Source organism: Protopterus annectens, chromosome 17.part0 (genome assembly GCF_019279795.1).
Source record: "Protopterus annectens isolate FY-2018-M chromosome 17.part0, PAN1.0, whole genome shotgun sequence".
NCBI classification, from domain to species: Eukaryota; Metazoa; Chordata; order Ceratodontiformes; family Protopteridae; genus Protopterus; species Protopterus annectens.
Genome location: NC_056751.1, coordinates 524,016,334 through 524,034,134, shown reverse-complemented (window position 1 = coordinate 524,034,134; position 17,801 = coordinate 524,016,334). Strand labels below are relative to the sequence as shown.

Genomic DNA, 17,801 nt, shown 5'->3' with positions numbered 1-17,801 from the left:
TACAGCTGCAATACCCTTATCAGTTTGCATACCTCAGCTATATCTTTTGACTAAGCCTTAATTTTAAAATATGCATCTCACAGAGGTGTACCTAGTTAATATATTTTTAATAAACTCAAACACTATTTTATTTCATGTGTACACTGCTAATACATTTCAAAATGCTAGACTGATGTGCAGTTTGAATATTTCCTTCCAAAAACCTTAGTTATGCATTGGAAACACATAATTTGGTAGACGTGGAACATCAGACTAATATACAGCAAAACTGTTCTGTATCAATGCTAATGAGCTCTGAATTTCTTAGCTAAAAGGACCTACCACCAGGTCAATTTATTTAATTTGCTTGTGCTTTGTGACCATCTGCTACTGCATTATACAACATAAAAGAACTATACCTCTGGTAGGAGTGAGCCAACTGAGTTATATATCATTAACATTCATTCTTTCTGCAATAATCTATTTCATTGTTGGCAGAGCTAAAGCCTAACCCATGCAGTTAATGAGTCCAAGACAAAGAAAATAAATCTAGAAAATGCCTAATATTATAACAGGATTTGCACACACACACACACACACACACACACACACACACACACACACACACACACACACACATACACACACACACTGTGAATTACATGGCATGTACACCAATGAGATATGACAACCATTTCATGTTCAACATGCCTTTGGGATCTGGGAGGAGACCAGAGACCCTATCAAAATCCCAAAACAGATGGGGGGGGTCATGCAGACACCGGCACCCATGACACCCTGGCTAAGAACTGGACTGGAGAACAAAGCAATGTGCAGCAGCAGCAGTGCTGACCAGAGCACCAGTGTGTTGTCTTATTGCATTTACCATCTGAATCGATTTATTATTGTTTGAAAAGAGTTTAATTTAGAATGTCTACTCCATTAGTACTAATGATCTGGGCTATTTTATCAGCCGTTGTAAAATTACATCTGGATAATATTTATGAAACTGACATAAATCAAAGCAAAGCAATAAAATAAATAAAAAGCAGAGCTGCAAAATAAAATCAAAGTGCACAGCACAGGAAATAATTTGACCAATAAAAACACAAACTCTGTAATCGATGAAATGATGTGTCTAAACCTGACACTTATGAAACATGGAAGATGAACAATTGCCAAAATTAATAGTGAAAAAAAGGAAACGATGAACAAATAATGGAGAAAAGTGTGAGAGACAAAGAGTGAGTGAGTGAGTGCGTGCGTGAGTGAGAAGCATACACATCCACTTTCAAATGTGAGTGAGAGCCGTGCACACATGCACACAAACAAACCCACACACACGTGCACTGTAAAATGGTCAGTGAACAATACCTGGAGCGGCGGCCTCTGCGACACTGTCAGCCATATTGGAAGAGGATGCCGACTTCTCAGAGATGAGATGAGTGGTGAGAACAGGTGGTGATGGAGGTAGTGCTGTGGTGGTGAGGGCAGAAGGAAGAGGAGGTGTGGTTGGTTTGTCTGGGATGGGACAGGACAGGACAAGACAGGATGGGATGGGTGACAAAGAGAAACAAAAGAAATGAAAATGAAGATTAAAAAACACAATGACAAAATGAAAAAGCAACAACCACAACTCTTTTCATCCATGCCTGTTATTATTAACTGTTCTGTTACTTTATAACAAAAGCAAAATTATAACATGTAATACCTTTCCTCTGTGAAATGTATGTCTGATGGACATATTTAATGATATTTCTCTTTTGCAGAATCTTTGTTAGTTGGAATGCTCCTACAAACTATTTTCTGCATAAATGTATAGTTAGCAGTTAAAGATAATACTTCTTCTCTTGTTCGCCTTAAGTACCACTAACTATAATACTGGGAAAGCACCACTGAAGGCATTGATTAAATTAGATGTATCTGAATTTACCTTTGGGACTGTTCAGCAATGAATTGCAACATTCTGTACATGTGTTTGGGGGAACAGCTATCTTCATGTGGCAAGTGTCATTCTGCTTAGGAATGCATGCACTGAAGTGTTTACTTCACCATAGTTTATTATTTTTGCAATTATCAAAGCTTCCCGCTAGATTAATATTTTAGCTAGAAATTATACCCATAAACATGTGAGCAATGACTGTTCTTTACTCCATCTGATATTGTTTAATGGGAGATGACTTATGCCTGACCCACAAAGCATTCTCAGATCCAGCCCTGATGAAAATTTTACATATTCACAAAAAAAAAATTATATAAGGGTAACATGTTCCATGGACCTGAACCTTACTTGTGACTCTAACAGAACTTGCTGGAGAGTCAGATTTGTATCCGAAAGGCTATCCTGTCTATGCAATAAACTTTCCATCTTCATAAAACTAAGCCTGTTCCTTCCTCTCTTCAAAAAGAATTTGGTTGAAAGGATGGGGAACCGTAAATTCACTCCTGAGGTACTACCCATGTCCCTTATGGTCAGAGGCAGTCTGTAAAATGACTCAGGGCTCCAACACTCAAAGACCCACAACCCTGATACTACCCCATCCTATATCTGGGGAATTTAGATATAATATTGTCATATCCTGGTTATAATTGCCTAGGCTTGTAAAGGCTCTTGTGCCATTAGCTTAGTAATCACCTACAAATCTCTGAAAAGTAAATTTTAATCATGCTGTCTTCTGGGATTCATATGATTCCAGATGTATTTATTTCAATTGCTGGTTGGTAGAAAACAACACACTAGAAAACATTTTTAGCAATCGTCAAAAACGTCTCTGTGCTTTACAGTGGCCATTCCTATCCAAGTCCTCATCTCATTGTATATGTAAATTGGTGAGAAAAGGGACAAAAGAGAGTACAGAATATTACAAGTCAGGGAAATGGAGGATCTCCAGAGTTAATGAGAATGTTTCATGATGAAGTGGACGTTTGTAAATTAGAAACCCTTTGAATTAGCCAAGATATGTGACATTTCAATAAAAGAAAGAACGAAATGGATGAGAAACACCTTTACCCAGGTGTAATGTTTTTGTGAAAAAAAGGGATTATACTGATTGAAGGTGAATAAACTATAAACAACATAAATAATACTGTGTTGCAGCAGAATAAAGGGTCAAGAAAAGTGGGAAATCTTGTTGGAACAACTTCATGGCTTAAACATGGAACTAGCTAAATAGAAATTACAGGATATGATTAGAATGCTTAGCACATAGAAATGTTTTATGTTTATGTGCATGCTTGTTGAAGGGATGGTGAATAACTAGTAGCCAATTTACTCTAAGGTGCAACAATGTGGGTGCTGTTTGCATATCTGCATTTTTAAAGCTCATAATTTCATCTGTAGTCCATATCAGAGGTGAGGAGAACTTGCAGTTAAATAACATGCATAATGTAATCTTTTTGTTGCATATTACTAGTATTGTTTTCCTGATATTATTCAGGTCATGTTCTAAAAATCAGAATTTCAACAGGAAAGACAGGACCTCACTGGAAAGTGGGCACTATAGGGATCAACCTTCTAAATCCAAAATGTCGAGCACTACTTCTCACAATGTAGAACAAGTGCACATAATGTTGAGCACTACCTCTCACAATGTGGGGCAAGTGCACATAACGTAGAGCACTACCACTCACAATGTGGAACAAATGCACATAATGTGGAGCACTACCTCTCACAATGTGGAACAACTGCACATAATGTGGAGCACTACCTCTCACAATGTGGAACAAATGCACATAATGTGGAGCACTACCCCTTACAGTGTGGAGCAAGTGCACATAATGTGGAGCACTACCTACTCAATGTGGAACAAATGCACATAATGTGGAGCACTACGTCTCACAATGTGGAACAAGTGCAAATAATGTGAAGCACTACCTTTCACAATGTGGAACAAGTGCACATAATGTGAAGCACTACCTCCCACAATGTGGAACAAGTGCACAGAATGTGGAGTGATACCTCTCACAATGTGGAACAAGTGCATAAAATGTGGAGCACTACCTCTCACAATGTGGAACATGTATACAAAATGTGGAACACTTACTAATAGCTCCAAATAAGAAGCTTACAACATGGTTATTAACTGCGTCTTCATACTTAAAAAAAATAGTTATTTGATGAATTAATATGATTCAATATTATATGCCGTGGTTATTTGTTATGATAATTCTTTAAAATGAATATGTGAGAAACTTTTTCAAAGAATGATCAGCATAGCACTTAGAATTTCTAAGACTCAAAATGAGGAATGTTCCTCATAATGAGGAAAATTTGAAAGGTATGCTTAGCACTTTGTCTCTATCTCAGTGTGACCTTTTCAGAATAAGCCAGTAGCACTCATTTAAAATATGCACTGTAGGGAAAAGAACTGCTCATGTCAAATATTTACCACTAAAATCATATTAACATAAATAGTAACTATTATTAGGAAAACAGGTTCCTTACAGTATCTCTATGAATAACAAATAAGACAGATCATGTCAAATACAAGGGACACTGTTTAAACTCTGAGCTTTGGCCAGCTAAGACCTACATGCAATCAACTGGACGTATAAGTGAATTTAAGTAAATCTTTACCTGCACTTTTTTCAAATAATACAGCATTTAAATTGATTTATTTGTGTTGCACTGAATACTATCTAGCTGGAAGTTGTGGCTCTGTTTTTTCATTTAATGCTTGCTAGAATTCCTGCATAGCCAGTGATAAGTGGGGGTAATTCACTTCATTGTTATTTGGTTTCTGCCTTATATAAGTGGTACATTTTGGATAATTTTCTGTTTAAACTCTGAGCTTTGGCCAGCTAAGACCTACATGCAATCAACTGGACGTATAAGTGAATTTAAGTAAATCTTTACCTGCACTTTTTTCAAATAATACAGCATTTAAATTGATTTATTTGTGTTGCATTGAATACTATCTAGCTGAAAGTTGTGGCTCTGTTTTTTCTGTTAGTTCCCCATCCACCCTCCCTGCTTTTGTTTTGGTGTTAATCTTGGTGGCTTTGAAACTGCCCGCCCCTCTTGTAAATTTACATTTGGATACTCCTCCTGGGCCCATCTCATTTGCTCACTCAAAAAAAAAAAATTGCACTTTTTTCAACTGCTTTTACTGTATTTGTGTTTCTTCCTACTTTATTACTTTATTTTGCTTTTGCGTCTTCTTAAAAGTACTCAATTGTATTTATTACTGCTTGGTGTAACTATCATTCTAAGCCTTTTGGTTTAAGCACTTGGCTTCAGAACAGCTGTTTTACATGAAGAAGGTTTGTGGTCTGCACTGTTGTGGCAGGACAGGTAGCTTACATCCTTCTAAGATGGGAACTGCTGATTGAAGGCTCAGTGTCTGTTATTCTAAAAGTGTATTAGTTCTGGTTTAAGCACTTGGGCTTCAGGCCAGTTATTTTACATTAAGAAGGTTCGTGGCTTGCACTCTTGTGGGAAGAGATGCTGGACTCTGCCCTTCTCAGCTGGGAATTTCTGGTTAAAGGCTTATAGTGCCTGCATATTTGAACTGTTTCTTACTGAAATTGGTGTGCCTTGTTTGCTGTAGCATAGACTAGATCCAGGCCTGATGAATCTAGCTTTGTTTGCATAACTTGAGCACTAACCCAGGCCTTCTTAAAAGTATTCAATTGTATTTATTACTGCTTGGTAGTAACCTGATTAATGTGTAGCTATCATTCTAAGCCTTTTGGTTTAAGCACTTGGGCTTCAGACTAGTTGTTTACAATAAGAACGTTTGTGGTCTGCACTGTTGTGGCAGGACAGGTAGCTTACATCCTTCTAAGTTGGGAACTAGGGTTGCCATCTTTTCAAATGCCTAAAGTGGGACATTTTTGGTACAAACATCAGATTTAGCAGGCTGAAACATACCCACAGCCAGTACAAAGGACAGAACTTCACTTTTTGCCTAAATAAAAGCTTATTCTTGTAGCATTTTAGTTGCTTATTCTGTTTCTTAAAAACATTTAGGTGTTTCAGATACAGAATAACTGTTTTATGCAACTATTACATAAAATATAGGAAATAATTGTGTCCTAAAATCTCAGGACATTTGCCATTTTTTACAATTTTTTTGCAGGACACAACTGCTCAAAGAGAGACTATCCCTCGCAAAGTGGGACAGGTGGTAACCCTATTGGGAAACTGCTGATTGAAGGCTCAGTGTCTGTTATTCTAAAAGTATTAGTTCTGGTTTAAGCACTTGGGCTTCAGGACAGTTATTTTACATTAAGAAGGTCCGTGGTCTGCACTCTTGTGCGAGGAGAGGCTGGACTCTGCCCTTCTCAGCTGGGAATTTCTGGTTAAAGGCTTATAGTACCTGCATATTTGAACTGTTTCTTATTGAAATTGGTGCGCCTTGTTTGCTGCAGCATAGACTAGATCCAGGCCTGCTGAATCTAGCTTTGTTTGTATAACTTGAGCACTAATCCAGGCCTTCTTTTTTGGAGAAGGTTCCCCTGCACCCCAGTGGCAGGAGTGTGCAGTTAGAACTTTTCTGATTGAAGACTACAGGAACAGGGCTCAGTTTTGAGATTTTTTTACTGATTAATTGGGTAATTTGTTTAAAAGCCTTTCATGATTGCTTGTAGTCATCTAAAGCTGTTTTAAGTATATTTGTTTACTGTTTGTAGTCATTTAAAGCTGTTTAAGTGTATTTTTTACTGTCTTTGCCTTATCTTTTCAAAAAAAAAAATTTTTTTACTTGTTTCCCACCTTTCTAAGCTAGTATAGTCCAGTTTTCAGGCTAGTGCTGAATTCAGGGCTGTGTTACAATTTTCTGAGTTGCCCATACCTTACTTGGATAGAGGGAGGTCTCTCTGTTCACCTGTGAGAGAGGGAGCATTGAGCAGCCATCTGTCCCTAGAGGAGTGGTTACAGCCCAGATGTTAGTAGTTTATAGGCCATTTTGGGCTAATTTCTATCTCTTTCATTTCCCTGCTGTAAAAATCATGTTTGCACGGTTTTGCCCATCTGGACTGCACTGGTTAGCTAGGGCTAAATGTATCCCGGCACCACCAAGTCTCCTCTTCAGTTTTTCCTTTGAAAGTAGTCTAACTCTCAGCCTAAGCACTTTAAAAGCATCCTACAGTCCAGCACTTGCTCAGACCTAATAGCAAGCACTAATATACCCCGACACTTGATTTCCCAGTAAGGCAAGGCTCATTATTCACCCCTCACCAACCAAGCAACTAAGCAGCTCACCCTACTATTCAGGGATGACCAAAGGGCAATTTCAGGTATACTCTTCAGTCCAGCTGGTGAACCTGGGTATCCTCAGGCAATGTTACAACTGCCTCATGTACACAGACAACCCTCTCCTCCTACCACAAAACACTGAAATATGCGAGAGATGCAATGATATAGCTAAATTGGAGGCTAAGCTCTCTCCACCCAAGACTGGAACAGGCAGTCATGAGGAGAAGGTTAATTCTTGCACCACACCTCCAGCCTCATATAGACATACTAAACCAGCACTGGCAAAAAATGCACATAAATACATGAAATCATACTCGGAGGCTATAAATAAAAACCTACAAAAGCATCACAGATCTCCAAAGCAGACACCCAAAAAACCTGCACCTCCAGTCACAAACCAGACAACACATAAAACACAAAATCAGTGTGCTGCACAATCACAGCCCTTAAGGTGAAATAACATACCTAACACACTAGTAATAGGTGACTCTATAGTCAGGCACACTGACATCCCACTTACTAGGCTGGACAAGGAGAGGGTTACTGTTAGCTGCCTGTTGGTAGCCAGAATCTGCCACATAACACAAGCACTCAGGTCACTCCAGAACAACTACAAGTATGACTCTGTCATTCATGTTGGTGTGAATGACCTGAGAAGTACTTCCCTGGACTACATGAAAAGAGACATGGAAGAGCTCTCTGATCATGTAGCCCAGGCAGGTATGACCCTGACCCTGAGTAGCATCCTGCCCTCACCAAGAATGATACCACAGTATAAAGAAAAAATTAGCAATTTCAACAATTGGCTAAGCTTCTGGCATCATTCAAAGGGGATCCAGTGTCTGTCAGCCTCGGATGACATGCTCGACATGCCTCATTGCTTCGCAAGAGATGGCTTGCACCTGTCACCCCTAGGCCTTCAAATACTGGCCAAGGCTCTTGCGGTCCTCATTGTACCTTTTTTAGGCAAGGCTCAAAAGTCAAACCCACCTCCGTAAACAGCACAAATAAAAAAATGAGGGTTATGCTACTCAACGCCAGGAGTTTAAATCTCAAAATGCATGCACTTGAAGCACTCCTGAGTATTGACAACGTCGACATCTGTGCATTAACTGAAACCTAGTTCAAGGCTCCACAGAGCACCCCAGCACTACCAAGCTACAACTCGTACCACACATTTCGGCCACAGAACATGGACCGAAACACAAAAGGGGGGGTGTATCCATATTTATCAAGGATACCTACACCTCCAGGTTAGTGGCGCAGCATGATACCTCCGAGATCATCCATGTGCAACTAACATCAGGCAAATCTGTAATTCAAATTGTGGCCTTCTAAAGATCACCCTCCATGACCCAGGACCACCACTCTGCCCTTTCTGGAGACACTGGAAAACATGAAGGTCCTACCAAACACCCTGATATTGGGCAATTTCAATTACCCTACTGTTAACTGGGAAAACTACTCAAGTACAAACTCCCAGGTCCAGTGCTTCCTGGAATTTATCAACCCAAATGCCCTGGATCAGCTGGTAAACTCCCCTACCAGAGGTGAAAACATACTGGACCTGGTCATAACCAACATGGGCAACAGGTGTTCCACACCGGAAGTCAACCCGTCACTGGTTAGATCAGACCATAAACTAATCACTCTGGATGTCCACACCACACCACCACCTCCAACCAAGGAAAAGACGTGAAAAACTTTTCTGTAGCAAACTTCACCTTACTTAAGACAGAGGTGGTAAGTTTCACAGCCGCCTTGCTAAAGGATAACAGTGTCCAAGATGCAGGAACCTTTACAAATGCACTTTATGAGCACCTATAAGGATGCATGGATCGTGCCATCCCTAGCAAAACCAAGACTCACTCCCCTAAGAGAAGGAAACCAGTCTGGTGGACCCCAGCCTTAAACAGGCTATACAATAGAAGGAGGAAACTAGTTTAGAAAAAAAAGCAAATCCCAAGAAGGAAAGACATCCCTGATCAGTATCAGTAAGAAATTAAGGTCCCTCGTAATATTCTCCAAGGCTAACTTCAAAAGAATAATAGCCAAGGATTCAAAAGGTAACCACAAAGCCTTCTTTAGCTATGTCAAGAATCTAAGTGGCAACTCGCAGATATGCTCTGAGCTAGTGCAAAATAGCACAAAGTATACTGAACCACTGATATTGCCAACATCCTGGCAGACAGATTCAGTGCAAACTTCACCCCCCTCTCACCCCCAAAAGGGCTCACAACAATACCGGAAAAGTGTAGTGTCCTGGAAATCACAGACGCACAGATGAAAACAGCCCTTTCAAAAGCCAAACACATGGTGTCAATGAGGCCAGATGGTGTCCAAGGCTGCGTCTTGCACTAACTACAGAATGAACTAACCCCCCACCTAAACACACTGTTCAACCTCAGCCTCTCCACAGACTATGTGCTCATAGACTGGTGCACATCAACGGTTATTCCATTCCACAAAGGAGGGGCCACAACTGACCCTGGTAACTATCACCCCATAAGCCTGATTAGCCTGGTCTGCAAGGCTTTGGAGCGCATCATCATGGAACTCATTAACAAAGACATTGGGAACCTCCAAACACTTGACCCGACCTAGTTCGGCTTTGTTAAGGGCAGATCATGCCTACTAAACCTGGTTGACTTCTTCGAGACAGTCACCAAGGCCATAGATGAGGGGAAGGTAGTTCACACAGCCTACCTTGACCTCGCCAAGGCTTTTGACACCACTCCCCACTCGGGAATTATTGAAAAACTCCAGCCTGAACATAAACCTCTACATCACAAGATGGTTGCCATCTGGCTTACAGACAGAACTCACACGGTAAGAATAGCGGGCTCCAGGTCCAACTCTAAACCAGTCACAAGTGGTGTCCCACAAGGCTCGGTCCTGGGACCCCTATGTTCGGCATATACTTCTCAGAAGTACAGGCAAACACAGGAGGACTATGGCTAACCAAGTTTGCTGATGACTGCAAACTGGGAGCCATAATTGACTCTCTGGCTGACACGGACATTCTCCAAAAGGGCCTTACTGAGACGGACACCTGGTGTTAAAGTCATGGTCTCAAGCTAAATGCAAAAAAAAAATGCATAGTCATCCCGTTTGGGAAAAACAAAACACCCATGAATTACCACATAGGTGGCAGCACCCTTAATACAGAAGAGGTAATAAGAGATCTGGGGACCCAAGTAGATAGTAATCTCTGCTTTGACAATCATATTTCCAAAGTAGTTAGGAAATCCTTCTATGTAGCCCATCTAATTACTAAAGGGTTCGCATCTAGAAATAAAGAGGTTATAGTGCCCCTCTACTCATCACTCATCAGACCCATCATAGAGTACAATGCCCCATTTGGGATGAACCTCACAAGACACTTCCAACAGCTGGAAAGACCATAAAAGTACCTCACCAAGAGGATTACTGGCCTCAAACATATGTCTTATGCAGCCCGACCGGAAAAACTCCAGCTGTACTCAGTCACATATCGCTTACTCAGAGGTGATCTCTGCCTGACTTACAAAGCCATGTCCAAGTCGGAATTGATGGATATGCTCCACCTAAAGAAATACAAGTCACTGTGAGCCACTCACTCTAGTGAGCTAAACCTCACCACAACAATAAATAGAACATGCTGGAGGGATAGATTCATGTCACAGAGACTCCCCATACTTTGGAACAAAATTCCTAACTACATAAGGCAGAGCCCCTCCCTAACACTCTTCAAGAGATAGCTTGACGAGTGGATGGGCAACAGAAAATACACCCCTGGGATCACTTCATTGGCTCTTCTTGACAGAGGCTCAGTTAATTAATCAATGGGGCAGCAAAAGCTGACACACTCTGACCAGGCTTATAAATGCCCTCTGGCAGATAGCCTAGTACCTAGCTATGAACCTAAATTATGAACATTGTTCTCATCACTTAAAATATGAACTTATATCCTCTATGTACAAACCATTCATCTCTTTGCAGCTTTAATTCTTAACAAATGCTGAATGCCGACTATATCATTGATATCTGGTGCAGTAGTGGAATTAAAACTTGCAGGTCTTTTGTATTTTAGAAACAATTTCACATTTCACCTCTTTGTTTGTGAAAAATGCCCTGAAGTATCAAAACACAATTTTTGGAAATTAGTACAGGAGGTGGAATGTTTGTTGAGGGTTTTTGCGATCTGCCTTATTTTAATTGTGTATTGATGTTACTTTGTTCTCTGTAACTCTTTATGGGGTGCACTATGTAGATATACTTATAAATTAAGAACTTTATCCTGTGATACAGCCTTTTCTCCATCACCACAGTCTAGCAGAACATCTGTACTAATGCATCTGCTGTACCCATCCACTGGTTAGTGTCCTAATCCTCTCTTCTATCTTTTGTGAACAACACCTCAAGACACAAACCTCTCCATTCATGGTAGATGATACCCTCTCACATGCAGACAGCAATCCTCTGATTTCTTGGAGAGGACAATACATTCCAGTTTGTAGTAGCTGAACTTTATTCAAACTGCTTCATACATTATAGCAAACCACTCCAGCCTGTACTAGACATCACCGACATTTAAAGTCAAGATTACTTCAGAACAGCATAGATATATTTGCCTTGTCCCAACACAGGATACTCTCCATACCCAAACTGTTCCTGGGTAATCTGTGAAAGAAAATGTTGAACACAGGAGAAAAGACACACTGTTAGCTGAGTGCTACTTCTCTGAACATATTTATACCAACTCTGAGAAATCGGCTTGATTCTTGCATAACAATTGCATGGATAATTGGTAGCTAACAACAGCCCTAATATCCTGGACTGCTGCTACATGTCCAACCAGGCATTCTGAGGTACAAAGTCGTATGCATTGTCTTGGTTGACAACATACACATAGGCCATACTACTATTGTCCTAACCCTGATGTCTATACAAAGACAAAGAGTAGTTCCAGTAACCATGGCAGAATTTATACTGATCCTCCAGAAACAGAAAACCAAGTCCTGAATGTAGTTTCCTTTGTAGTCCCATAGCACAGAGTTTTCTGGGAAGGAACAATTTTAATGCAGTTTTCTGTTGCTTTTTTGAAAACAGGGATAGCCACTTCAGTTCGCCCATCCAGAGGTACTGTCAGCATTCCATATAGCATTACAGGAGCATGTTAAACTTAAGGGGCCAGCAAAGTCTAATGGCTTCAGAATTTTCAGCCAGATCTAATTTATTTATTCATTATTTCCACTGTGGAAACAGTGAATTATCATAGTAATCTCATCTATGAAATGAACCCAATCTCAACAGTTGAGTCGGATACCACTTCCTCAAAAGAAGGATTGTTCACAGGTTTGGGAGTTCATCAAAGTTTTCCTATCACCTCCCAACAGTGTTTGCAGTTCAGCTCAGCTCTTCTCTACTCCTGCAGAGAAATACTTGCATGACATCTTCTTACTGCATATTTTATGACAAACATAGTAAACTGTGGAACTAGATGTAATGGTAGAAAGAGGTAAAGCCCTGATTATGGCACAGGCTACCTTTATTCATTTAGTAGCCCAAGTGTCTGATGGTGCTGATAGGGAAGAGTGGCAGTAAGCAGCAGGATCATTGTGGAAGACAAATGACTGTGACATTCCATTTTGGTGGCCTCTAGTGATAGCACTAGGTGTTGCACCCACAGAGCTTGAGATTATGAGCTTGTGCAGCCGCTGAGCAATGAATGTTGATGGCATGCTCTCTGCAGCAGCTAGTAGTAGCAGAGCTAGGAGATCTATCATGTTTGTGTGTGGTGGTGGTGGGGGGGGGGCTCTGCTACAGGAGGGATAAGCTGCTCTGCAGGATCTACAAGCTCTCCTGCAGTATACCATGGGACTCTCATCAGTAAGAAATGGAAGGACTGTTAGGGCTACCCAAGCCGGAATAAATGGGCCACACATCTCTCTCTCTCTCTCTCTCACTAGTCCAGGGATGCCCATCTCTCATCCCACAGAACAAATGGGACTTTTGATTAAAGACAGATGAGCCATCAGGCCAGTCCTCAGGAAGGGGAAAAAAACAATCTGTGGAAAACTACACCCTATTCTAATTTACAAGAAGTATTCTTCTGGCATTGAATTTCAGTCAGTTATAATATTCTACCGAAGAACAAAGATAATGCAATAAAACTGTATCAATGCAATTGTAAAACACATTTAAAATGCAAATGATTACTTTGCAGTATGAATGATACTGACTCCAGAGCATTTGTTCTGTGTTCTAGTTATCAAAGACACTGGAACTGAAAACCATTAGTATGTTTTTCTTATAGGGTTTGGCGAATGCATACCAGAAGTTCAGCACAGACTACAAGTCAGCCTGCTTCAGCACTCAAGTAAGGGACAGCATGTCTGCTCGGCAAATCTTTTAAAAGCAGGCAATTGTATAACAAGTTTTCAAAACAAACCTCTGTACTAGACATTATAACTGTGCTAAGTGACATGCCTTTCAAAACCTATAATTATCTGCAGTCAGAACGCAATAATTAGCATTATTAAGAAAGAAATAACTGCCATAAAGAGAATGGCAGTCCATTTTAGCGATCTGTTACATGTGACTGATGGCAAACACATTTAGTCATGTAAACTGACACAGTTTGAAGCACAGAGTTTGCACTGTTAGTACACCTGGAGTTAGCTGATAGACTTGTTTTCTTTATTCTGAATTACAGCATGATTACTTTGCATACACTGACAGTGAACTGACAGCAGATAATAAAATCATTGGTGGGTTATTATTTGAAAGCACACTGTGGCAGAAGTCTGGAAAATAGCTCTATGCGCTTTCAGTAAGCACTTCACTCCACAAAGAATGTCAGAAAGGAAAAGGCTCTTCAGAGAGAACAGGCAGCATGGAATCAGAAGAAACTGTGGCCAACAGCATGAATGTAAAATGATGAACTCTTAAAAGTAGAGAAAGTAGTTTAAAAATATTTGCTTATTATGTAGGTGATAGCAGTGAAGTGAAATACGCTTATGTACATAAAACCATTTCAGGTTGTCTGAAAGAGCATATAATGTCTTCTGGACAGACTTATTACAAAATCAAACATGCAGTTCAGATTTGAATGCATTGCAGGAAGTTGTTATCCTTTATTCACAATTTTACTGTCAGGGTTTAATGAGCGGAGTTTCAATAACACAGTTGCTATTCCTTCACTCAGATCACAGTCTGGTGTTGGCTTCATCAGGGATGTACAAAGGACGATGAAATATGATGTCATAACAGGCTATTATGTTTTCAGGGTAGGAGTAAACCACAGATGATACAGAACTCATAGGAATCATAAAGAAAAATAATGATGCTGGAATGTAGAATTATACAGAACTAAGTCTGCAGTGAGAACAATAATAGTACATATAAGAGGGAAGCAAGTCTGTAGCCAATTATGTTTCATTTTTATTCTAACATAGCGTAAGATACTTTAGGTATAATATGTGGGACAAAACAGACATCCAAATGACTGCAGTGAAATAATCCTTACTTCCTGCTTCAAAAATGGTGAAAAGCAACTAATGCCATTCAAATACCATACAGCAGATAATGTTAACACTGACCTAAAGAAGTACTATAGCATACTTTGCAAGCAGGAAAATATGAAAATAAGCAATATTTCAGCATAAAAGGAAAGTAGTAAAACAAGGAATGTTGCTTATTTATATAGCCCCTCTGTTATGCATGCTTATAAAATTAAGAACATACAGAGTCACCAATGTTACAGCCTCTCCCAGTCAAATGGAAAAAGGCTTCTCAAAATAAACAGGAGTTTAACATTAATAAATTGAAGTGGTCAGGGGGAGAACATGAAAGCTAGAATGGTGGTAGCTGGAGATTAGGAACACACCCAAGATACTGGTGTTTTAAGGCACCAAAAATAACCATAAGGGCAATCTTTAAAAATAATGAGCAGGAAATATCAAGTTGGGAGGATAACCTTGTTTAACAAACAATGAGGATGAATTCTGATCTTTTTTGTGGGAGGTGATCCTAAACAAACGACAATGAATCCATGATGTACGGGGGGGGGGGGGATCCTGACCAACAAATAATAAATATGAATTTAAAAACTAAGACTGGGTGATCTTGTAAGTTAAGCAGAATTGCTGAATTTGGGATATAGGAGGATGTCCTAGAGGACAGCACTGAACTTGGGAGGTGTATGAGGGTGATTCTGGATGAGTGATGAGCACCACTTAGATACAGAGAATGTTGAAATCCAGGAAAACAAACATTGAACTTGAATTCAGGAATTGCGGGGGGGCTCTGGATAATGAGTCTTCTTTTTCTTCTTTCGGCTTTTCCCGATTAGGGGTCGCCACAGCGGAACTCCGGTCCGCTAATGATTGGCAGTAGATTTTTACGGTGTCAAGGTGCCAGCTCAACACCAACCTTCAACGAAGGCACGCCCATTTATGCATTTCTTTCGAATGCCACTTGACCATGGGGAGGACATGCAGACTCCACACAGAAGGCGCTCTAGCCGAGAATCGAACAGGAGAACCTCTTGCTGTGAGGCAACAATGCTACAGCTGCACCACCATGGCTTGGGCTCTGGATAATGAGTAATAAACATAAATTTAGGACATGGGAGGGGGAAAACATTAATTGAACAAAAATGTGGGAGTTGGAAGGGGCTGATCCTAGACAAGGCATATAACATGAATTTGGGAGATGGGGAGGAAGTGGAGAAGCAAACACAAACCATGAATTTAGGAGGACAAACACATGAACAACAGTTTGGGATAAAACATTCAGTTTATGCATAAGCATATATTATGGAATGGGTCATGTCATTAAATACATTTATGTCAAAATGGAGTTCATAATCAAAGTGAATTCTTCCACATTTTCTACTAAAATCAGTATGTGGGTTTAAAATAAGCAACAGCACTGTGGTAGTTCAAGATGTGAGATCTTACAGCTGATGTTTTGCATGTTTTGTTTTAAGATATTCTGCACTGTTAATGTGCAGTCATCACTTTGGAATGTACTTACAGCTTAGGATTTTTTCCAAATATTCACATCAGGTATTACTATATGAACTATGAGTTGTCATTGTGCAATTCTATCTCAAAAAGCTGATCTAACAGTTACTACACATTCCTTTTTTCTCTGCCTGAAATCTTATTTAAGATACAAATGCAAAGACAGTACAGAACTGCATGAGGTGTGTTCAACAGGTTACATTTTGACAACCTTGAGTAAAATAAAAACCATAGGAAATGTTTAATTAAATAAGAAACTGTAGTTTTTGGCAGTTAGCAGTTTACATTTGAGACAAATCTTTCCAAGTAAACATCTTAATGTGACTGTTTATGAAATCTGATGTATTATTCTAAAATTCTATCTCAAGAGGTGAATTCATATTCATTGTGTAATGATATTTACTATCAAAACCACCATTCATAATGGGGCTTACAAAGACAGAGCAGTTTTAATGCATAAAGATCTCACAGATTGCATGCTGCAGTGGTGTTAGAAATATATGAAGTCATGGTGTCCAAATTAAAAGCAGACCTATAACACTGATAGTAATATTTTGTGAAGAAACTTTCTGAATAGTTTTCTTAGAGGCCAGACTCATGAAGGATTATGTATATGACAAGCCAGCACCAAAAGGGAGTAGACTTTTGCTGTACGAAATGATTCAGTCTTCAACAAAATACCAAAATTATTGTGCACCTTTTGTGAGGTGGAGTCAATAGAAGCTGCAAGGTAAATTTATCCTACAATATTAAGAAATGAAGATGTTAAGATAATTTAAGTCCAGTAGTGGAAAATAGATAATACGATTGCAGTTTTCTCAATAAACAGTTGCCTACTGTGGAGTGAGAAGCATCCCTGGGACAGGAAAGACAATCGGTAGAAGTTACATCTGAAATTGGGTGGGGTGTTTTTCATGCTATGTCTACAATGGTAGGCTTTGAATGATGGATGATGCTATGAATAAAAAAAGAAGACAGTTGTCTTGGAATCTGTACCACTCATGTATCCTGAATGCATGTTTGTATATGTACTTGTGGCGGAGGTGGCAAAATGCAGTTGATGGATAGGAGGGATTATTTTTCTAGTTTGTTGGAGTGCAGTCAGAGCATTAATGAGCAATGGGTGGAACAATAAGATTGTTTTAAATGATAGTGTCAACAGTAAAGGAGCATTTGCTCTTCATCTATCTTAAATACATGTTGTAGTTGAACTGCAGTTTGCACCACATTTGTAGTCTGGAGGATGTGCAGCTCAGCAGCAGGTCATACTCAGCTATTCTGTACATGTGCACAATTAACAATCTTCCTTTGGCCAATTGTAAATTAAGAGGTGGGACCTCTTTAATGTGAAACAAGGCAAGTATAATTAGCAGCAGGACCTTCTAAACAATTTAACTTCCTCATGTATCCTGGGTGCACACACTACAGAGAGAAAGGAATTACAGATCAGTAGATAAGGAAGGGAGATGAAGAGCACATAGAGGGAAGAAAAGTAAAATATTACTTATATAAGTTCAGGCTGCCATACCTCTCAACCTCTTAGAGCAAAAAATCTGGACAAAGCCTAAAATGATGGGGGGATAAATAAGGACAGATTTTAAATATTGCTCTTA

General features: G+C 39.7%; 1 protein-coding gene across 3 annotated transcripts in view; it reads right to left on the bottom strand.

The window, feature by feature from the left end:
• Positions 1 to 17,801, bottom strand: part of CADM3 (cell adhesion molecule 3) — a 1,289,148-nt gene that overhangs the window by 344,616 nt on the left and 926,731 nt on the right. The window contains exon 7 of one of the 3 annotated variants that reach the window (XM_044059344.1): positions 1,354 to 1,500. The exons of the other annotated variants lie outside the window; for them this stretch is intronic. Within the exon in view, the coding sequence (XP_043915279.1) occupies positions 1,354 to 1,500 (147 nt within the window). The remainder of the gene's footprint in view (positions 1 to 1,353; positions 1,501 to 17,801) is intronic. 3 annotated transcript variants of the gene reach the window in all.